This window comes from Ostrinia nubilalis, chromosome 16 (genome assembly GCF_963855985.1).
Source record: "Ostrinia nubilalis chromosome 16, ilOstNubi1.1, whole genome shotgun sequence".
Classification (NCBI taxonomy): domain Eukaryota; kingdom Metazoa; phylum Arthropoda; class Insecta; order Lepidoptera; family Crambidae; genus Ostrinia; species Ostrinia nubilalis.
The window spans coordinates 12,617,942-12,642,155 of record NC_087103.1 but is presented as its reverse complement, the minus strand read 5'-3'; the positions used below and the strand labels follow the sequence as shown (position 1 = coordinate 12,642,155).

Below are 24,214 nucleotides of genomic sequence, written 5' to 3'. Positions count from 1 at the left end.
CACGCACACACTGATCAAATTAGGCGCAACCACGACTGGCTCCCCGCTAATCCCTCTAAATTTTGTCAGTGTGTGCGTGCGCGCCGCATACGTGTTGGCGCGCTCACATACAAACCGCGCCCGTGCGTTTCTATGAAGATAACCTACTCATTTGTATTTACTCTGCTATTCTATTAGTAATGTGTGTAATAACAAATTACTAACCATTTTTAAGAAAAAAATCGATCTTTGTTTTAAAAAGCGACCTTCGCATCAGATATTCAAGTCACCTTTCTCCTTGTCCCCAGGGGTGGTGTTAGCCTAAGATGGTGTTGGCTCTGGTGGTCGGACTCCTGTGCGTGTGGGGCCGCCTGACCGTCGCTAACCCTGAAGCGAAGCGGCTGTACGACGACCTGCTGTCCAACTACAACCGGCTGATCCGGCCCGTCGGGAACAACTCAGACCGGCTCACCGTCAAGATGGGGCTAAGGCTCAGTCAGCTCATCGACGTTGTGAGTACTTACTCCTTTTACTACCTACTGTTATAAAACTAAACTAGGAATTTGTCATAACTAAAATTACATATGCTCCATGTGAACTGCTGTAAGGTAAGCGGTTCTCGTCACCATAATACAGCGTCTGCAGATCGACGAAGATCAAACTAGCGTTCTTTGAATCTCGAATCGGCAGTCCGTTGCCCACGTGATTAGGCTATTGTCACTTTGTTTGTACTGAGGCGCTTCTTCCCAGCTTGTGGGCATAAAGATTAGGACACATATACGAGTAAAATAACTACAACCGCCTGATCCGGCCCATGGAAGACCGGCTCACCGTCAAGATAGGGCTAAGGCTCAGTCAGCTCATCGGGGTTGTGAGTACCTACTCCTTTTTAGGGTTCCGTACCTCAAAAGGAAAAAACGGAACCCTTATAGGATCACTTTGTTGTCCGTCCGTCCTTCTGTCAAGACCCTTTATCTCAAGAACGCGTGAACGTATCAAGCTGAAATTCACATGAAATACTCAGGTCTATTGTCCCTTTAAGCTGTGAAAATATCAAACTTCTAAGCCAAGCCAATCAAAAGATACAGCCGATTATGTCGATATTTTCAACAAATTTTCGACACTCGCAAAGGAATCAAAACCTACAGGATACTTCCCGTAAACTCAGAATCTTGAAATTTGGCATAAAGCATTGTCATATAATGCAAATATAGGAAAAATTGCGAAAATTACATTTTTTTAGTTATATAATATAATAAAAATATTTTAATAAAATGAAACTTACTACCTTATTTCTCACGACCGAATAAAGGTATCAAATTGAAACTTATACCAAATACCTAGATCTATTGTCCCTTTAAGAAATAAAAAAATCAAACTTCTAAGTTAACGCGATCAAAAGATACAGCAGTTTATACCGACACCTTAGACGAATTTCCGTCACACGCTAGGGAATCAAAACCTACAAGGTACTTCCTGTGAACTCAGAATCTTGAAATTCGGCACGAAGCAACGTTATATAGTACAGATAAAGGAAAAATTGCGAAAATGATAAATTTGAAGTTATATAAAATTTAAAATATTATTTTTGCTTACATGACATAAAATATTTTTTTAATAATTATAAACTTACTACCTACCCTTTTTCACATGAACGCGTAGAGATAATAAAGTTGAAATTCATATCAAACACTTCTTAAATCTAATTGCCTCTAAACTGTGAGAAATTCTAAATCAACGCAAAAATTCAAAACGCTGAGGTAGGTACCTACCTATAATGCAAATATAGGAAAAATAAATAAATAAAAAATAATCATACCGCATATTTTGAAATTCGCCACTACTCGCAACGGAATCAAGTAAGTAATTTGATTTAATACGTCATAAATTGTAAACCGCTACGTTTGTACGGCGGAACCCTCGGTGTGCGAGCCCGACTCGCACTTGGCCGGTTTTTAACTACCTTCTATTATTAAAAAATCTAGGAATTGGTCATAAAAATACTTAATGCTCTATCTATATAGACTATAAAAATACTTATCTTGCGATCGACGGAGAAGGAGATCATACAAAAGTTCCTTGATTATTCGAATCGGCGGTTTGTTCCCCACTCGGTTAGACTATTGGCACCACCGTTAGACGATTTTTTTTTCACCTGGTTCTTTTCTTCTTCTTCATTCTTTCCACCTGGTGAGGCATAAAGAGTAAAATAACTACCACCGCCTGATCCGGCCCATGAGAAACAACTCAGATCGGCTCACCGTCAAGATGAGGGAAGGATGGGGATAAATGCTTGTGTAAGGAGTGGGTTCACCGCAATTAAAGTTCAGCAGTCAACGCCTAACGGTTCTTCGAATCTTGAATAGGCTGCCGACACGACTACAGCGTCTTGCGATCAACAGAGATCAAACTAGTGTTCATCGAATCTCGAACCGATAGTCATTGTCAACACCGTTGGAATACCTTGACAATGTTTTATCCTAGCGCTGATAACACAAAAAGATTATAAGATTATGTACGATAAGGCAACAGAACTGAGCCTTACTATAAAGACGAATCAATTAAATGAGGACAAGATTATCATTAAACGAAATGATTTAAGCTGTCTGAAAGTTAATCCCGTACAACCACTAATTTCAATACAAAAATGGCAATATAGTGCCAGACGTAAATTTCAAGCGTCTCCTTTATTTTATCTAACGACTAAAAACTTCCGATGTTATCAATCACAGCCTTAAATCATCTATTATTGTGCCATAGAGTACAGCTGGGTATAGACCATTTAACCCTCAACCATACCCCTACTTTTTCTCCCAAAGTACCTTTCAACTAGTAAAATGGGAGTCGGCACAGAAATCTGAATTTATGAGCTCGCCCAGTGAGGCGAAACAAGCACTTTGGTGGACGTGGAACTAAGAATTGTAGGAAAATATACGGATAGATTAGTAATGATTTATATGTTTATTATAATAAAAGTAAGAAATAAAAAATAAGCTCAAAATGCGCATCATCATCTTCATCATCATCATCATTTCAGCCGTAGGACGTCCACTGCTGAACACAGGCCTCCCCCAATGCTTTCCATGTTGATTGATTGGTAGCGGCCTGCGTCCAGTGCTTCCCTGCTGAAAGCTGCAAAATGCTCCTAACTCCGTGTAATCCGATCGATTCTCAAAATGTAGTTACTTTCAATCCGATCGATTGGTCAACTAATCACTAATACAACATTATGTTGAAGAACATAAAACATAGGACACACATTGACTTTCAATTTGCATACTTACTGCGTAAGAAAAACCTCAAGGATGCACCAACGCATTTTTCACACACATGTACGGCACGTAAATACATAATAATATCAGTTACAACGGCACAACGTGTAAAATTTTCTCTGGACTACTTTATCATTCACTGCGTTACCACTAGCCGTCCACATTTTTATCATCAAAGCTCTTTCATTACTACAAAGAGCCGTCTCTAAAAGCCAATTTTCTCTTCCAAGAATACCCAAAACAATCGTATTACAAGCCATACCATTTCTTATAATAACAAAACTAAACCTTTTATGACCCGACCCTCTATTGGGATCACAGTTTAATTTACAATTCGTTCACGTCTCCCCTTTAAATAGTTTGGATAGGTATAGCAGGATTTAGTCGAATAGCTTAAAGCCCTTCATTAGAAAGGATTCACGTGGGTTACATTGAGCTTTTTGCATGCGCTTAGGGATATTAACATACTCTTACAAAGTAAATAGTACGTGTTTTATAACTCTTTTGGAAAATATTAGTTTTGCGCAAATTACATACTAATAGTCCCGTTAACCCCTCGTACTACGCTGAATATGCTTTGGTTACGACTGGGTTACGATCAGTCCATCTTCGCCGTTTTATAATCGCTCGCTGGTTATAAATAAAAAAGTTTCAGGTGTGCATGTACACGAATTCACATTACACAATTATACGCTTACGAGATATCATTTGAAACGATTTTAACTACAAATGGACGATATTGCTGGCAATTGTTATACACGCGTATTAGAAAAGTTAAAGTTCCATAGTTTTCAACTTCGAGTGTAAGCTGTGGTTGTTCGGAATTGTATTTAACTTTGTTTGAACGGTCCAAGCCTTCGTCCCATTGTATATGGAATCGGGAAGACAATGGAGTTTTCAGAATTCAAACCAAATTATCCTTTTCAACGAAAATCAACTTGTAAAGCCTATTGAAGCAGTCAATTGAATTTTACGAATTCAATACCATCAGCTACTAAAGCTGACGAATTCATTTTTAATTAAATAAATTGTTATGGATTTCACGCTTCCGTAATTACAGTTATTTAAATTTACATTATAATTTGTTTTTGGAACAGTGCTGTAGTTATGATTTAAATATTTATTGACTATACGTCATTCGTATCGTAAAATCCAATTTTAATTTCAGAACCCAATATCCTATTCAATCAAAATATAATTTTGTAAACTGTAGATCTTAGCAAAGCGTTATATCATTTAGAGGAGTACCACAAGGCTCTACTCTCGGCCCTGCGTTATATCTTCGTTTCTGACTTTGCTAAAGTTTTAAACAGTATCATTCAATAAATTACATGCCAGCTGCGGGTTGCATTTAACTCTAACAACAAATGGCGCCGACCAAACTCATTTAACTAAACCTCTTTAGACGCTACAGTAATTGAATTTAGATCTGTCTTGGAATTATGTCTACCGGTAAAATTTCTCCTTTTAGACTTACTAAAATTGGAATGCCTTAATTAAGAAAAAGTGTAAATGGAAATACTTCCTACTTTGCTTTGGACCATTATTGTATCTTCAATTCTATCTAGAAAATTAGAACCTCTCCTTTTGTTGAAGTCGGTTAATGAGACCTAGGTTAGGTAATTTAGTAAATGCAATTATTATAAAAGTTTTTGTACCACTAGGTACTTAAACAGCTCAATGTCGATTAGTGTATGTTAGGCGGCCTTATTTGTGTCCAAAAACTTTGAATCAATGTGTCTTTAATTTTGTTTGCTACATTTAGGAATACAGCTAAAAATCAGTTTGAAGTAGATAAAAACGTAGACTATGATTTAAGCATTTCAGTCTCTAAAATGACCTCTAAAGTGACTGATATTAATTATCAGTAAAAAATATTATTAGAATACTAGATTATTAGGTAACATAACGTTACATCGTTCATCATTGTTCTTTCATTACACGAAATAGCATTGTGTTCTGTGTAATTGCCTTAACAAATTTATACTAATTAATGTTTTCATAGTCTAAACCCCAAGTTGTAAGTGTACAATTACCTTAAGCCAGCTACGAATTTGCATTGAACTTTCAAAATGGAGGCTAAACTCATCTAACTAAATCGCTCGACCAAACTAGGATTGGAATCGAATTCGCTTCGTTGTTTTGATTATTGATCAATTAGGTTGTTTCGTGAAGGAGAAGTGAAAATTGATTAACGATTGAATTAATTAATTTTACGCCTACTTTGCTATGTTTAGAATATTTCAGTAGTCATTGACTTTGTTCAGACAAATTCTCTTGGGACTGTTAACTAATACTCAAAGAATCAGACAAATATAATTGATTAATTTATTTAAACAAAATCCTTCGCATAAGCCATCATTAGAAACACCATCAAGTATTTCGATTTTACATCAACCTTACTCGTCGTTGCTACAAACAAAATCCCTTTGACACCAATATCAATGATACCAATGTAATTTTGTACAAACAAAGCCATGGACAAAATATACTCAAAGTTTTTATTTTAACCTTTCACAAGCCCCTGTGATAAAACATCAATTAAAGCACCGTCAAGTTCCAGAAATCCTCGAAACTCCCAATCAATAGCAACCCCCAAAAAAACCGTATCCTTTTCTCTAAAATATGACTCTAAATTCCACTGCATTTTTCCATTGTCACTAATTACCATTGCTAAAGAAATACCCCGGCGTTCCTTTTCGGTTTCTTCATTATTTGCGGGACAGAGGAAATCCTTGCTTCTTGCAAAAACTTTCCTCCTTAATGAGTGGGGCAAGTTCAGGAGTAGCGAACCGAATTTTACTTAAAGATATTTACATATTTAACTGATGACTTTAATGAAGTCTCCTTTGTTTAAAACAAAAAGCTATTTGAAATTGTATAAAGATATGAATTATTAAATTAAAACCACATTTTAAATACTTATTTAAGAACTTAAAGTCAAAAGGAGGCAACGTAGAACACATTATCTTATTGAAGCCTGTGAAGAGCTTACTGAAAATTAAATTTTGGAAACAGTCTTAAAATTGATTTTAAATCAATTTTTGAGTATAGAAGGTTTAACCTACTTGAATGGTTATTCATATTAGGCACAAGATTTAATATTATTTATCAACAAAATATTGGCAAGATATTATTTTCGTGAAAAATGTATTGACTATGCGTGCCTCATCTCGATTTTCAGTTATTTTAAAACCTTGGCCACTTTACATGACATGACGTCATGTTCTTTTAGAAAAATAAATAAAGATACTTTACAAACCCTCTGAATCCCCCGGGCTGTGCGATGCAAGTATTGGTAGCTCGCTCCCTCATTACTCAGGGGCACCCGCGGAATAGTAATGCATGCAGGACTGGGCCGTATTCAGGCAAAGCTTGTGGGCCCTGCTGGTGTACACAGACAAGAACTAAGCACTGCTTAAAAATAGTGCTTGAACTCTTTGGAAATACATACTTTACATGTAAGTAATATTTATTCTGGTCTATCCTGAAGATCCATTCTTAGAACCATAATATGTAGATAGGTACATTTTTTCAATTTCATGAGTAGATTATCCAATATCTAATCATTACACCTCTTGATTAATATTCAAGAAGATTAACTAATCACTTAAAACAAGCAATAAGAACTAGCATTAGAGCGTTTCTTATGGTTAGCATAAAATATGGTCATTTCATTACATTTCCCTTGTTGACATTGTAAGAAGAGTTTGACGGCATCTACAGAACAAGATTGGCGTGGTACTCCTATTTGGAATTTTAGGGCCCACAAGTCCGTTAACACGTTGAGTGCGAAACCAGGTCTATAGACCTTGTGTACGTCTCGCTTACCGTGCGGCTAAGAAAATTATAGTCTTCCTTGTCGTGCGAAAGGCATAACTTCAATTGGGTCCGGTGTAGGAAAGTGATGAATATATATCTATGATGTATTCTTAAAATAGAATCCAATGATGTACCTACCTTAATACCAGGTTTTTAGACCTGGTACCGCACGGAAGTAATAAAATATCTTCACAATGCGAAACCAGGTCGAAGCACCTTGTACCCTGCGCACCTGGTACCGCACCCCACGCTAGCTTCGTGCAGCCAGTGTTGCCTCGCATTCGTAAGAAACGCACATGTCGACATGGCGTCAAGAGAAACAAACAAAATCAAAACTGCAAATTGATTATAATTTAATTTGCTACACGATTTATTGCTAATTTAAATAATGTTTTTCGAGACAAACATTTGAAGTTGTAACTAAATGTTATTAAATAATATGTTTTCTTTAAATATAGCTTATTTAAGTATTTATGCACGTATGTCTTATTTGTAAAATATTTAGACTAAATTATTAAAACATCTTTGTTTGTTACTTTTTTAATTTTTTCTTAAAACTTAATTTAAACTATCGATATTTGTATTTCACATCCCTAGAATACCCACCAGACTTCTCTACTTCAGTGCGGCACAGGGTGCATAAGCCTTGTATTTTGAATATAGGTATAATTTTTATACTAAACAAGTTATTCACGAACGCCTTCAGGTGTATGTCAATAAATGCATTATTATTAATATTCAAAGAAAAAAAACACAATATCTATTAACATGAAGCCAAAAATAACATTAATATATCTTAAATATTACAAGGTCTTTAAGCCTTGTGCCGCCACAATGTAAGTTTTAATACCAGGTTTACTGACCTTGTACCGCAGGAATGGAAAGTATCAGAAAGTTACTGCCGCAGCAAAGGTGTTAATAGTCCGGCCCTGTTCCTGCACTTTCTACACGAAATATCTTATTCAAAGACAAGTTTGTTTACACAACCACCCGCAGGTATTTTTCGTATTCCCAATATGGTAATGCCTGAAACCTCGCTGTCAAATTGTAGATCTGTTTGTATGGAAGACGAAAAATGTTCGAAAACAGAATCTGGTGTAGAACGATTTGGATTTGCATCGATTTTATTTGCGAATATGTTGTTTTCGAACGTATTGAGTGCAATTTCATGTTTGAACACTTTGTATATTGACGTTTTTCAAGGATACTGCTTTATTGTTTCAATATTGACCATGTATTTTATATATAATGGCTTTGTACGTATTTATTATACAAAGTTAAATTTTTCTATGTTAGCCTACAAATGTCGAGGAATCACTGACACTGAAAACACAGTATTTTTTTACTAGTTTCGGTAACAGGGTTCACCCCTTGTTAGATCCAAATGTTTTAATTGAATTAATTATTATTATACCTTCCTCTTTCATCACTTTATATATTGCTGAAAACAGCAATAAAATCCGTCGCGTAGTTTTAAAAATCTCAGCATACAGACTGCGGGAGCGAATTATACTATGTAAAGAAAGATTCAATGACTAAATTAGGCTTGTATTACAAAATGCTACTCAAAATAAAATAGAACATTTATAATTTACAATGATACTCAAAACTGGCTTTTTACTCAAGTAGGGATTAAGGCTTGTGATTAGTCGAGTTTCAATATTATTTTAACTTCTGAGCCTCTTGAGTCTGAATCAAGGTTTGAGTGTTATTTTTATTTCATAATACGGTCCTAAAGGTGAAATTGTAGACCTAATTTTAACATTTGATTGGAAACTCACGATTCTTTTCTCAACTAATGACAAACTTTATTCAACTTGAAACTTCATCTTTTAAACATAAGAACGACATTTCTCCTAAGATGCATCTTAGTTAGTTCTGCTTGAATCTAGGTTCCAACTAATGGTACTCTAGAGCCATATTACGCGGCCACTGTAACCTCATTAGGTTCCACAAAGTTTACTTATTACTTTAGTTTTAATTTAAATAAATATGGAAGTGTTAGCTACGCAAGTTTCGTATCTAAATACTTGAGAAGAAATGCTTCAGGTCATTTACGCCCGTATTCACAAACATTACTATGAGGTATCACAGTGCACGTGGACGCACAGGGTGACTCACGAACCAATCACAGAGCTCTAGTCAAAGCTGTGCGTTCGATTTGCTACTTTACTTAAGCAAGCAAGCAGCGTACGGGTATTAAGTAGTCTCCACTGCAGGAAAACATTTCTAGATTTACTAGAAGCAAATGGGAGGATTTGTCCTGCACTCTGGCCAGATAGGTTTAGAAGACTCGATGTTCTTGTTCATATATCTCCCTTAGTCGCATCTTACCACATCAACATGAGAGACATGAGGTCTCTGGAGAAAGAGTGACAATGTGAGAGAAACGTTTACCATGTGATCAATTTCTAGACGGTAAAATTCTTTCATACGTTTAGTACGCTGACGTCAGAAGCCACGACGTCACTACACTGAAGTTTGACAATCAAATTACATAGTGAAACCGATTCCGCTTTGATGCGTCGCGTCACGACACAACACGTCTGACACAAATATAAATCCACCTTAATTTTGTCCGACTTTTCTAAGCAAACCATTTCAATGCGCTCTCAATAATAATTAGGGACCCCTCATGTTCCATAACAAATATGAAAAAGCATGTTCTTCGTACGATTACCACGCACCACTGAGCCCGTATTCGAATGGCTCTTACGGATGCATTTAGAAGCAGATGGGCCACTTAGACCAGAAGGTCTGGAGAATGTTTTAAAATTTCATGGTGCAGTCGGGTATTGTGAATTCAAAATGAACCCATTTTGAAATTGAACTGTGGCGTTGGGTCGTTTTGAGCGGATTATATTCGTGACGTTTCAAATATGAGTAGTAGTGAGCTTTATATTTTGCAGTTACAGTGTAAGTATGTTTAATCAACCAAAGAAAAATCAAGCAAATGAATCAAATGATTTTTTTCTTGGGTTGTGAATCCAATTACACCGATTCATACTACTTAGGTATAGAAAAAGAAGATGACTGCCAGTTGAATTTGTATTAGAGTCACCACGACATGTTAAAATGGTAGAACTTACAATTTGCTCTTGAATAAGTAGAGATTTTATATCTATAACATGCTTTATAAAGTTCTTGTGACACCGTGTTTGTAAAAAACCTCCTCTTGCTTGACCGATTTTGAAATTTTGTGTGTATTCAGTAGGTCTGAGTTGCACGTAATCAATTTTTTCATACTCAATGTGGTACAAAGTCGCGAGCACAGCTAGTATTTTGTATAAAATTATCTAACAAAACATAAACTGAAACTTTTCTAAAAGTTTAAACAAGTTGCAAAAAGTTCATCAAAAGAGTTTTTTTCTCTGATTTATTAGTTGCCAGTATTTTCCCCGGGCGCCAACTAAAAGTTGACTCTTGAGTGATGTTAACACATCGGTGCAAGTTGCTGGCTTGCAGAATTATTAACGACGTTGCCCCGGAGGGCAATGGTCTATGAGCCATATTTGTTGTAGTTGCGAACTTTCGCAACTAGTGTCTTCGTCCTAGTTGCAAGATGTATGAGTCCATAAATGATGCTTTTGTCTAGATAGCTATTTTATTTTATTATTTTTTATTTAAATATTATTCGGCTTCACCCGCGTGGAATTTTGTCTGTCACATAAAAACTTTATCGCGCGCGTCCCTGTTTCGAAAACCGGGATAAAAACTATCCTATGTCCTTTCCCGGGACTCAAACTATCTCTATGTCAAATTTCATCAAAATCCGTTCAGTGGTTTAGGCGTGAAAGCAAGACAGACAGAGTTACTTTCGCATTTATAATACATATTAAGCATAAATCGGTGCAAGTTGCTGGGTGGGTAGACCTGTCTGTCTGCTTTTGTCTAGACACAGAATAAAAGACGTCATGCGTTTTTACGCTTTTGCTTCTACTAAACAACCTTTTTACGTACTTTTCATCTGCTCTTTTAATAGCTTGTTTCCCGATTCTATTTTGATCATAGCATTTTACCTCAATATGCCACTACTATTACTTTTATTCAATGTAATAAATCAATTTCATTTCATACCACTTGTTGATTAATTTAAGTTTATTGTGTAGTGAATGTGATTTAATCCTTACCTTAGTTTCTTATCTAACTCTGGTTAGCTTGATTTTTTTAATAATTATTTCTGTTTAAAGACAAGGTTATTAAAAAAATAGATTGTATTGTCTTAATATCTCTACTCTTTTCCATTGTTCTATCCATCTTACCTGGTTAATTGCTTTAAACGTGTATGGCATTCTCAATTTCCAAGACAACGTTTTGTATTGTTTCAATTACACTCCACGCAGGCTCCCTAATTAAAATCAACAGGCAAGATCAATGTAAAACGTAACGGTATCGCTTCGTTTAAGCGACGTCATGCCGCGTGCCGTCGTTTCTAATTCGTCGTATTCATATTCGTTAGTGTTGTGTTCAGTATCGATGTCGTTTAATAATAAATAAATAAATTAGTTAAATAATAAATTAACAATTACCGTCTTCTTCTTTTCGTGTCGACAACAAACCTACACAGTGTCAGCCCAAAACTGCGCCACAAGAGTGGCGACAATTACCGTATTTTGGTAATCAACTAGTACAGCTTAGGTACTAATCAAACCGAGTCATTAGCTATATGTGTTGTGGCATGCTAACCATATCAATGTTTATTACAAAATTCACAACGCATGCCTCTATCTTTAGTAGTATCACTAAATAGCACCCATCTTATACCCTATTATCACACAAATATTTCTTTGTATTTATTCCCAGCTTCAAATTTCTTCAATCCCATTATTAACAATGTTTCTATTTAGCTCATTAACTTATATTTCAACTATTATTAAAACTCATATTGCTTTGTGGCAAATATGTTTTTATCTGTTTTATCCATATCGATAGACAATTCGGTATATTTACCCCAACACTAATTTAACCTCCTGCTAGGCCCGCGTTCTGCTAGAAGGGGGTTCTTATTAATTAGTGAAATTGGGTTCATTAGGTACACTTGTAGGCTATAACGCTAAGAACAATTATAAGCGAGTGCGATACAATACTTATCCGTTGTTTTTACATTAATAGAGATTAATTTTGATGAGATAAATTGAATAAATAGTCTTTAAATAGACTTCGGACGCAGGTTGGCCGTAGTAAGGACAATCTGGCCAGGTGGGGATTCTTGGATGGTTTGAGCATGGAGTGTAGGTGCGGTTTTGTTCCCCAGTCGATGAAGCACCTGATGTCATGCCCTGAGTGCCCAAGCAACTGCACTCAGGAGGATTTGATGAGTGTTACTGACAACGCCACTCATGTGGCGGAGTTTTGGGCTGACACTGTGTAGGTTTGTTGTCGACACGAAAAGAAGAAGAAGAAGAAGAGAATTGAATAAAAAAATATTTAATTCAATGTTATGACTTTTTAATTAACTTGTCTCATTTCTCATTTCGGACGCGACTTAGGGACTACACATCAAACAGAGAACGGGCAACAGCGCTCTCTGAAAAACATTTTAAAACTGCGATCTCCAACCCGCCTGCCAAGCGTGGGGATCATAGCAAAACCCTCCACTATAGTGGAGGAGGCTCATAGTCCAGCAGTGGACTGTAAAGGGCTGTTGATGATGATGATGATGATTTCTCATTTCAATTCCCGAAAGACTTCGGTAGGAAGTTGCGTCTATTAGATTGTTCCCAGATCTCCCCATCAGATCTCATTAAGGTAAGAAATTACGTATAATTAAAACTCTGTTATTCGAATATTTATAATATAATCCCCACAGCAGCTTATGCAAAAATCTCAAAGTTTATCTACCCTCATCAAGCATTCTTTGATCTTAAAACTATTTAGTATGCAACAAATTTTATTTGTTTTTCCACGCCGTGTAAAGGGCTTCATTTAAATATTAATGGGGCTAAAAGGAAAGTTTTGTATTTAAAATTAGTTTGTTGGTGGCCGAGTTCAAAACAAACTGGTGGCGGTTTGCCGACTAATATTTTAGAGTTAGATTATGCGCAGATTAAAACTTGCGCGTATCGATGTGTTCGAAGGCTTTTAGTGACTTTTAGTGCATATAGTTTTAGGTGAACAGTGAACTATTTGCAGCCATTATGCTACATTTCCACGTTACCTGATAATATGACATGAGTTCGATACAATTTGTGCCAATTTTTTATCTCTAGTGCTTCAAGTACCAGCGAATCAAGACACCATAGAAATCAATTGTTACCGCGGTCTCATGTGACCACTTAGGGTTTCGCGAGCTAGTAAGATGATTTGTGGATGATGATAGGATAATCATTGAAGGCGTAAATAAGTATATAGGTAACAAGGTAAGTTATATCGAAGTTATACTACCTAGTTTGCGTATCAGATTAGGTCCGAATATTTCTAGTGGACATTTTTTCGTTACTAAATTTAAAAAAGTTCTAATACACCTTATAGGGGAGACCTAGGAGAGTTGTGACAATTTTTACTTTAGGGGCCATATCTCGGTCAAAAAACATTCCACAGCTATGAATCATACAAATTAATGTAGCGCCGTTCCTTCTGTTTTCAAAACAATCACCAAAGTTAACTAAAGTATTAGGGTTTCTAAGAAAATCACCAAAATCTTAGACCACTCCCTCTGTCACAACTCTCCTAGCACCGAGGTAAGTTGTGACAGGTACCGAGGTGAGTTGTGACAGCATTGTATTTCATCTATTAGATATAAAAATACTATTAAACTTAATCAAATATGATTTTTTTTAGCAAAAAAGTACTTTAATCATCCCTTAGTACTAATTAAAACAAATAGTTATTATCTGTGTTATAGGTTATAGGATGTCGTTACACAGATTGAGCCATTTCTCCAGCTTTCATTTTTCTCCCACGACACTGGATTTTTTTTACTATATTTTTAAGTAATAATAGTCACTTAATATAATTATTTCTTCCTCTTCTGTAAAAATAAAATAGTCGTGGTATAATCCATAGACGGAGCTTCGCCTTCTGGGTTTACTTGATAAGCCTCTTTCTTCTTCATATATCTTGACAAGTTTAGATTGTAAGAGGTCGCAGCATATTATCTTAAACTTTAACCCTTTAACCTAATCACTTCATAAGCCCCGTCCTAGATTTCGGCTCTAACAAGCAGTTCCTCTATATGGCTTTCATGTATAGTTATTAGGCATTCTGAATCAAAACAGTAACAGCATGCAATTATACAAATTATGAACCTACTAAAAAACATCTAAAAACATTGTGGAAATGGCCCATCAGAAAAATTTAGTAAGCTAGGAGAGTTGTGACAGCCTGTCACAACTCTCCTAGGTGTTTAAAATGACGACTTGGTTCGAATAATAATTTTTATTTTCTAAACACGATGCGCACACAAAAGATCAGTGCTACATTTCGAGACCTGAATAACCATGCAACTTGAGAAAAAATAACAGAACAGTGTACATATACTAAAACATGATATAAATTGAAATAAAATTTTGAAGAAAAACTTACTTTTCGCATTTTTTTGTACACAGACGTCATATTTACGTAACCGTGCCTCTTGCGCCGCCCGCAGGTACTTAGTCAAGAAGAGCGTCTTAAAAGCGACAAACAAGCGTTTTTACCAGCTTCCTAACTATATTAAGTAAGGAGAAATCGTCCTTGTCACAACTCACCTCTGTCACAACTCTCCTAGGTCTCCCCTAGTATTTTGATAGAAGTGATTATAAATTAGGTAAAGTCCTAAATTTAGGCACCATGAAATAAACCTTCAACTGGTTTTAAACTAATCATGATCCGGATTCACAATTTAATTTTCAGCTACCTGAAAAACCAATAGGTATGTAGGTATTCCTCCTCTTCACATACGTAACATAAATTCAATTAAACCTAAAAACGTCCAAAACCCACGGCCTTTCGATTAGTAGACAGGTAGTGGATTCGGGCATCAATCGGCTGATTCATTTCCTGGCCACGCTACCCTTTTGGGGGTAAATTGAGTGTGACAAATGCCCGACATACCCGGCTAATGACTGGAGTTAATTTTGTTTGAAACGCGACTTTTCTATTGACGTTTCGAGGGTATAGGTCGCGCGACAAGAATTGAGGCTTTTAACAAGCAAAGATCTGTTTCTATACAGTGTGTTTATATTTGATCAAACAAAAAGGATTGCTTCTCAAATGCACCAAATTTTCCCAAGAGACTAAAGTTCAAATATTTAAAAAAAGCTTTTCATACAAATTAGTTATTTAGTATAGAAATGTCTATTTTATTTGAGAGTTTGACATTGTCCCTGTAGTAGAATGTAGAATGAACCCGTTTTGTTTGATCAACTAAAAGAAAACACTCTATAATATACCTACGCTGTCTATGCTAACATCTTGCGTATTCGGACTCACAAGTGCTTTCTGTCTTGCTCGCAGAAATTTAACAAGAGCGAGGTAGCTCGATAATTAGATATTTGAACTTGAATGTGTAGTGTGTTATTGTTTGTGTTCTGTTTTCAATATTACACCTGTATTATGAGTTTCTTCGCCTCAACTTTCGTCGAGCGAGCTATACGCAATTGGGCACCTTTTTCGCTGCCGTAAGTCCGCTTGATGTATCGGGGCAGGTCGTATACGAGATATTTACGGGCGATCGTAACCTTTAAGCTTACCTTCGGTTTTTTATGTCGATCGCCTTAGAACAATGGTGATACCCTAATTTTTAACCTGTAATATTTTATAATGATTAAGGTGTCTTGATTAAGGTGAGCGCAGGACCGTTCATTGTGGAAAACCTTGGGGGAGGCCTTTGTCCAGCAGTGGACGTCATTTGGCTGAAACGAAGGTGTTTTGCTTTATTTTACTGTAATTTAAATTGCAAATTTGCGAATGAAGACATCGGATTTAAATTCAAAAACATAAAATATTATGTTAATAATTTTGTACCATTTTTAGTTGAAAGCAATTTGAAATTGTGACACTTTTTTAGAGTTAACAACTTTTTACTGAATTGTGATAAAATCCATTCATAACACAGCTCGCTTGTTTACTCTGTAATTTGAAGGTAGGCATCAAAAGCCTCGCATAAATATCTATCTATATCTTTCTCAAATCTATTTCAAAGGGAAGAAAAGATCAAAATAAAAAGATAAAAGGCTCCAATGCTCTGTAACAACCACTTTGAAAGATGCACTCCCAATACCCGACCGGGTGTTCAGGACCCATTGAAATTCTCACTGGGTCGCAGTAAACTGCGATGTTAAGAGAGATAGCGTGTCTGTAGACAGTACACTCAGCGGGAGAAATAGCCAATATTGCGACCAATATAGTCTGGAAACATCCACAGCGAAGGCACGCACGATATTGCCTTTAAAAGTTCTTTAAGCGTTTGATTTTAACTGAAAATAACCTGTATGAAAACATTTAGGCATGTTATTTTTGCTTTTTATCCAAGGTATGTCGGATAGACTTAAGTAAGCTGACGATCTTACTTTAACTTTAGCCAAACGTCAAAAATACGTTAAACTCCATACAAAAAACACCGGTTATCGTTATAGTTACAGTTAAAGTTAGGTGGTGGAATTCAGCCTTCAAGTGTACATTTTTAGATTTAGATAATCCCGAATCGAATGATATCAAAATGTCAAACTCCAAAAATAATTACGCGGAGTACGATACTCAGGCGACAATATGTAGAGATATTTGCAAGAGAGTACCTATTCCAAAAGTTGTATTATCTAAGATGGTTTCAGTATTTCTTCCTTCTTATTTACAAGAGCCACACTCTATTGGCGCAGACTGTACCAAGCAATATCAGTCCTCGGCCACTTTACTATGTATGAGGCGCTCTAAACTGTAGAGTTTAGAGAGTATTTTTATTGACCGTTATTTATCGGTAGTTTAAAGCGACTTTGGACGGCATGGACACTCCTTTGAGTCGATGTTATTGATGCTTCAGGAATTGACTGTTTTATTCATATTGGTTTAATCTTTAGCGACTTCTTTTAGAGCAGCTGTTTTTTTTTTCGCGACTCTATCAGTCCCATAGTAAATGTTGCTGTGTGGTCTAGAAGCGATTATGATTATGACCTTTTAGGTACGCCTAGTGGTCACTACTGCCTAGTGGTAACAGGTGGTCACCTGTCTGACCTGTTTGAGATACACAGGTCCCGGGTTTTCAGAGAGGGTAAAATTTTCAGCTCGGTTGATTATGATTGATATGGATATGTTCTAAATCCGCCTGACTAACTACCACAGTACCACAGTGTACTAATCTAAGTCTATCCTCATAACAACAATGTTAACAATATTGTTGTACTTCGGCAGTTGAAGTTTGTCTTTAATTAAAGAATCCGAAGAACCTCTTTCCCACTTTCCGTTAGCAGTCTTTCAGCCTTCAGCCAAGATTTTCCAAAAAAAAAATAGAATATCCATCCTAAATATCTGGCTACTGTTTGAAACACCCTGTATTTTCCTAGGTACAATAAATAGATAAAGCCATTGACCGTCCAATTAAACCTGACCGGGCTGTCTGCCTGACATGCTATGATAGGCAATAGATGCCTCCGTTGAAGCCGAATTTCGTCCATAAGTCAATCAGGCGGGTCTTGTAACGGACATGTGCTCCCTGGCGACACGATGCGATGAATATGCTTTGAAATAGAATAGCATCGATATATTGCTTGATGAAAACTTGGGAAAGACTTGAGGGTGAGGGTCTATTAAAGTATTGTATCATAATATCGTAGAGAAACTAATTTGTTGCCTGAGTTTGTTGCGAAAAAAACATTGTTTTCTTTCTTCTTTCTTTCTTTCTAATTTTACAGAAAATGTCTTATCTGTCTGTCTTATTATAAGAAAAGCTGATGGGTCATGTTTTGACAAAAAAGGAAAAGGGTTATAAATATTAGTATTATCCTTTTCTACTGTAACAAGATAAGTACATGTACATTACATCGGTTAAGTTCTATCACGACGTAAGATATTTTGTCATTTTGATGCCATTCTCTAGAATCGAAAGACGTGTCGTTTCGTCCAATCTCCTGAAAAGTTGCTAAAAATTAATTAAGTGGTGATAGAACTTAAACGACGATTAGTGAATGTATTAACTACTTCCAATTCCAACGTTAAAATTTCACAGATTTATTATCCCAGGTGTTTTCAGATAGTCTTCAATGGGTATGTTAAGTCCTTTAAAACCATATTATTCTAATAAGCTAAACCTAATCTGTATGCATTTACCTAACACCCTGTAATTTTATGAAGATCGCTTATAAGATGAGACCAAGTCTCATCCCGAAACTTTACCCAAGACGCCGTTTGCATAAGAAAAAGTAGAAACTAAATACGTATTTACTAACCAGATCAGCTGCACTTTACAAATTCGAGGCAGCAATACAAATTTGCATCCACTAAACCGTACCTCTGTAGTTTGCATTCGCTTTTATCTAAAATTTACCTCGTTCCCACAATAATTACAATGAATGCGTCTCGTATCTGTCTGCATGGGAAAACACGGTAAGCACACAGCCAAGTTGCGACCACTAAGGGACATGACACACTGGATGCGTTCCGCGGGCAGCGGTTGAGTGAAGGTGCGTACGTAAACTCACACTACGCCCCCTGATCACATCAATACGAAATGTATAGAGACCGACGACTTTAATACAAGAAACAAAAATAAACTTGCCGTTCCAAATTTCAAGATTGGTAATTCGTTTATGGGAAAATGTATTAAATTCTTTAATAAATTACCACAAACTGTTGTAGAACTACCCATTCATAAATTCAAAGCACATTATATTAAAAGTACCTTAATGAAAAAGGGCTACTATAAAGTCGATGATTATTTAAAAGATAAAAATATTTGGGATACGTTACTGCCTAGCTCGCATAAATATTTATAACTTTGTACATTTTAAAGCATGTAAACCTTTGAAAAAGAGGCTGACAATAGTGACTGAGTTTCTTGCGCTGCTTCTTCTCAGCACTGGCCCATTTATTTTCCTGAAGCAGTGGTAGGGTTAATACTGGGACGTGTAAAAGTGCTTTTTTTAAGCCTATTTACAGAAATAAATGAGTTTTAATGAGTTTTTTTAATGACGAAGTTGTTCAATGTTCATACATGATCTGGGCTGCGTTCACTTTAACCTGACCGCAGAACACATCCAGTGTGACAGATCCTTAAACACGCTGCCAAGTTGCGACCACTAAAGCGGCGATTTTGCGGAGGTTCAGATTGGAGCCAGCCAAGTGGAGGTTTAGTGTGCTTAGTACTTAATTAGTGAAGTGTTATTTTGTGTGCTTTGGTTAATTTTGGCCTAGTAAAACGTTTAATTGAAAGCTCACTGATTCCGCCTTATTTAGTTTAGCTTTAGGCTATGAAGCTTTCGCTTAACCGTTTTAGTTTTAGTTCGTTTTGGAGAATAATCTAGTTACTTACGCTCGTATTCACAAAAAATACTATGAGGTCTCACAGTGCGCGTGGACGCACAGGGTGACACATAAACCAATCACAGAGCTCTATTCAACGCTGTGCGCTCGATTTGCTGCTTCACTTACGCAGGCATCGTTTGTGAATACGGGCGTTAATTTAAAATTAAAATACTTGGCATTATCAGTTTTCAAACATTGCTTTTGTTTACATCTTCTTTAATCCGGAATTGATCGTTTTAATGATTTCCGCGAACATTAATTGTTAATTTTATTACCAAATCGATAGTCATAATTTATGCATTCTTTGTTAATAAAATAATAGTGAGACTAATTTATTTGTTGTTTTGTGTTTCATTAGAAAAAATAATTAATGCAATGAGTGTTATCTGTTTCAGTATTAAAATTTTCCATCATCATCATCATCATTTCAGCCATAGGACGTCCACTGCTGAACATAGGCCTCCCCCAATGCTTTCCATGTTGATCGATTGGCAGCGGTCTGCGTCCAGCGCTTCCCTGCTACCTTTACGATGTCGTCGGTCCACCTTGTAGGTGGACGTCCCACGCTGCGTTTTCCGGTACGCGGCCTCCATTCCAGAACCTTTCTGCCCCATCGGCCGTCAGTTCTGCGTTCTATGTGCCCTGCCCATTGCCACTTCAGCTTGCTAATCCGTCGGGCTATGTCAGCGACTTTGGTTCGTTTACGGATCTCCTCATTTCTGATTAGATCTCGCAAAGAAACACCAAGCATAGCCCTCTCCATAGCACGCTGTGCAACTTTGAGCTTCTGTATAAGGCCTATAGTGAGAGGCCATGTTTCCGAGCCATAAGTTATCACTGGTAACACACATTGGTTATACACTCTAGTCTTCAGGCATTGAGGTATTTTGGACGAAAAGATGTTGCGTAGTTTCCCGAACGCTGCCCAGCCGAGTTGGATTCGACGATTGACCTCCTTCTCGAAATTGGACCTACCTAGCTGGATCGTTTGTCCGAGGTAGACATACTTGTCGACAATCTCGAGAATTGAGCTCCCAACTGAAACTGGGTAGGGCGTAACATGGACATTCGACATAAGCTTCGTTTTGTCCATGTTCATCCTCAGGCCTACCTGTTAGGAAACTCGATTAAGGTCTTCGAGCATTGTGCCAAGATCTTCCAACGATTCTGCCATGACTACAATATCGTCGGCAAACCGAAGGTGAGTGATGTACTCGCCATTAATGTTTATGCCGAATCCTTTCCATTCCAAGAGTTTGAAAGCGTCTTCCAATACAGCGGTGAACAGTTTCGGAGATATAACATCTCCCTGCCTAACGCCTCGCTGCAGTGGAATCGCCCCCGTGCTCTGCTCCTGTACTCGGACCGACATGGTGGCGTTTTTGTACAAGCACTTCAGCACCTCGATATACCGATAGTCAATACGGCACCGCTGGAGAGATTGTAACACTGCCCAAGTCTCAATCGAATCGAAGGCCTTCTCATAGTCCACAAACGCCAAGCATAGTGGCAAGTTATACTCCTCAGTCTTCTGTATAACCTGCCGCAGCGTATGGATGTGGTCTATGGTACTATAACCTTTTCGGAATCCGGTTTGTTCGGGAGGCTGGAAGTCATCGAACCTACGCGCGAGACGGTTCGTGATGACTCTCGAAAACAGTTTGTAGACATGACTCAGAAGCGAGATGGGTCTGTAATTCTTCAGCAAGGTCTTATCACCTTTCTTGAAGAAGAGCACCACCACGCTTCTGTTCCATGCCTCTGGCGTAGTTCCCTGGAGTAAGTCGGAGTTAAAGAGTCTCTGAAGGACTTTCAGTATCGGTGTTCCACCCGCATTCAGAAGCTCCGATGTTATTCCGTCATCACCCGGTGCCTTGTTGTTCTTTAGCTGTTTGAGAGCCATCCTAATCTCGTATAGGCTGATGTCCGGGATATCTTCGGTATAGTGTCGAGTTAGCTTAGCTCTTGGATCTGAAGTTGAGCTATCAACGGGTTTGGTGACCGAGGTATATAGCTGTCCATAAAACCTCTCGATCTCACCCAGAACCTCGGCTTTTGTTGACGTTACACTACCGTCCGCCGTCGTTAGCTTCGTCAGCTGGCTTTGCCCAATAGAGTTGTCTCTTGCGAACACTTTGGAGCCTTGGTTCCGCTCTATCGCCTCTTTAATACTGTTTGTATTAAAGTTGCGAATATCATGTCGCAAGGACTTCCTTATCTGTCTATTGAGCTGCCTATATGCCGTAGCGTCAACGGAGGACTGCAGCGTCATTGCACGTCGTTCTGCCATGAGGTTGAGGGTGTGGTCGGTGAGCTTTTGCGGCTTGTCTTTACGACGAGGTCTAAAGAATTTAAACCCAGCCGCCTGGACAGTTTCTACGAACCCGTTATTGATCTCATCCACTGACTCGCAGTTTTCCAGGCATGCAAAGCGATTTGACAACTCGAGCTGAAAGCTCTCGGGGGCAGTGGATATGGGAATTGTAGGGTCGGAGCGTAGACTTCATCAGACGGGACCTTTCTAGCTTGACGTTAATATTTAGTATGCCTCTGACCATTCGGTGATCACTACTGGTTTTCACCCTGTTGATCACGGAGACATCACTAAATATTCGTCGCTTTGTGGTCATGATGAAGTCAATCTCATTTTTCGTAGAACCATCGGGACTCATCCATGTCCAGGTCCACTTCCTATGAGGCGGCTTCTGGAAGAAGGAGTTCATCGCAAAGAGGTCTTCCTTCTCCAGAAATTCGGCCAGCCTCTGCCCCCTGGGGTTCCTTTGCCCACATCCAAATTGCCCCACTCTCAGCTCATCATCACCTCGCATGCCCAGCTTCGCGTTGAAGTCCCCCATAACAACATTGAAGTAGGTTTTAGTAGTATGTATGGCCCTACTTATGTCCTCATACATAGCCTCTACTTCCTCATCATTAAAATTTTCCAATCAACAATATTAAGGCGATTAGAGTCCTCAATGACCTTGGGCGTTTGACCTTCACGCCGCGCGAAACACCCGCGCACCCCGCACGAAAAAACCGATTTGACACCGATCAAAATTACACGGGCATAGGTAGATACAGAATAGAAGCTCTTTTTTCATGACATTACTGCCTATTATTTTAAACTTGAATTGATGAACCTTGATGTCGGTGTCATTTAACTCAGGCGTAAAGGTATTTAATAAAAATAACACAATCCATGAACATTTTGTACGGGATATTTTTTATTTTTTTGTAAATTTTCTAATATTTTTGTCGGTTCAGCCGTTCTCGAAATTTGAACATGTAAGCTTGCAAGATTCCACCCGAAGTTACCTACATAAACTTCGGGTGGAATCTTGCAAGCTGAATTTGTTAGACCAACTTCCTGACGACAACTGTAGGTATTGGAACACATAGTAGTATTGTCTATGGTTTAAAAAAGCAAATGTTTCTTCTTTTGTCTATTGTCATTCTCTTTGTGTCACTTATGAAGAATAAACTGAAAATGTGTTTAATCTCGCCTTTTTATTAAAAATCCTTCAACAACTGATTGAGTTAAAATTTTGGATATACATGTAGGTAATTCGGATGACAATGCAATATTGTGATGACATGGAGTCGATCTGATGATAGAGCTGGAATGCCAGTGGCCCCATAGCAACTCCGGGATTAAACGATTCCATCGAGTTTAGGCTCGTTTGATTTGTATTTATTTATTTAAATAAATATAAGTAAGTAATATTATGTAAGTAAGCTACTTTAAAAATCATGAGTACCTACCTACTTCAATTCTCAAAGGCAAACAGGGTCTGATGATGGAGCTGGAATGTGGCCGTAGGAATAGGCTAGTTTCTTAAAAAAACACTTTTAGTCCGTCAATTACACTATCAAAAAATATTGGACACGGGATATTTTTATTTGTCAACAAACAAGTAATTACGAAGTTATGATGCGATGAAATTCCGCGTGACGTCACAAATCGCAACAATTTTAAGCACGCCTTAACGTCATGGGCCTCTTCTGAACTTTGGCGCGCTTTATCTCTTTAAATTTTCATAAGTTTAAAAAAGTGAAAAATACATTTAAAGTATTCTTTTGGTAAGTTGACCGACGGACTAATTCAGACTCTTGCTTTACCCAGGAAACATCCCTATTCTTCGAAATTATTACGAGCTACATAACGAAAAATCTTTGCTACTACGCCGCAGCAAATTCCGCATCATAAATAAAAAAATAAATTAAAAGAAAAAACCTTTTTTATAAAAACAAGTTTTTGTATGCTAATAATTTTAGTTTCATGACATGCTCCCAAAATTCATCATCTTATAAGAGGATTTCAGTTTTTATCGACGAAACTTTTTAATTATTATAGCCTATAGGTACGTTTCATGGTTAGGTAATTTAGGGAAGTTTATTTGCACTTAACATGAAAAATATGGTATCAATGTACTGTGTACCTATGCACCTTCAGTGGCAACAACAAGGTCTATTGAGTACCTATAGTCTACTAAAGGCATGAAATAAATCAATTTTCACCAAAAATTAAAACCAACTCCAAAACGAATCACCAAAAGGTAGGCTGTCACCGACTCCGAAAATATCAATCATGATATACGGGCATTTGTAATCAGTATCCACATTTTTTAATAAGCTCTATAGAACAATTTATCAATACCACTTTATCTTATTTTTTTTAACTGTCGTATTTTCGCGAAGAAACATAT

At 37.3% G+C, this 24,214-nt stretch overlaps 1 protein-coding gene across 1 annotated transcript in view; it reads left to right on the top strand.

Moving 5' to 3' along the window:
- The first annotated feature begins 300 nt into the window (after positions 1-300).
- Positions 301-24,214, top strand: part of LOC135079447 (acetylcholine receptor subunit alpha-like 1) — an 83,889-nt gene continuing 59,975 nt past the window's right edge. The window contains exon 1 of the mRNA XM_063974111.1: positions 301-491. Within this exon, the coding sequence (XP_063830181.1) occupies positions 306-491 (186 nt within the window). The 5' untranslated portion in view covers positions 301-305. The remainder of the gene's footprint in view (positions 492-24,214) is intronic.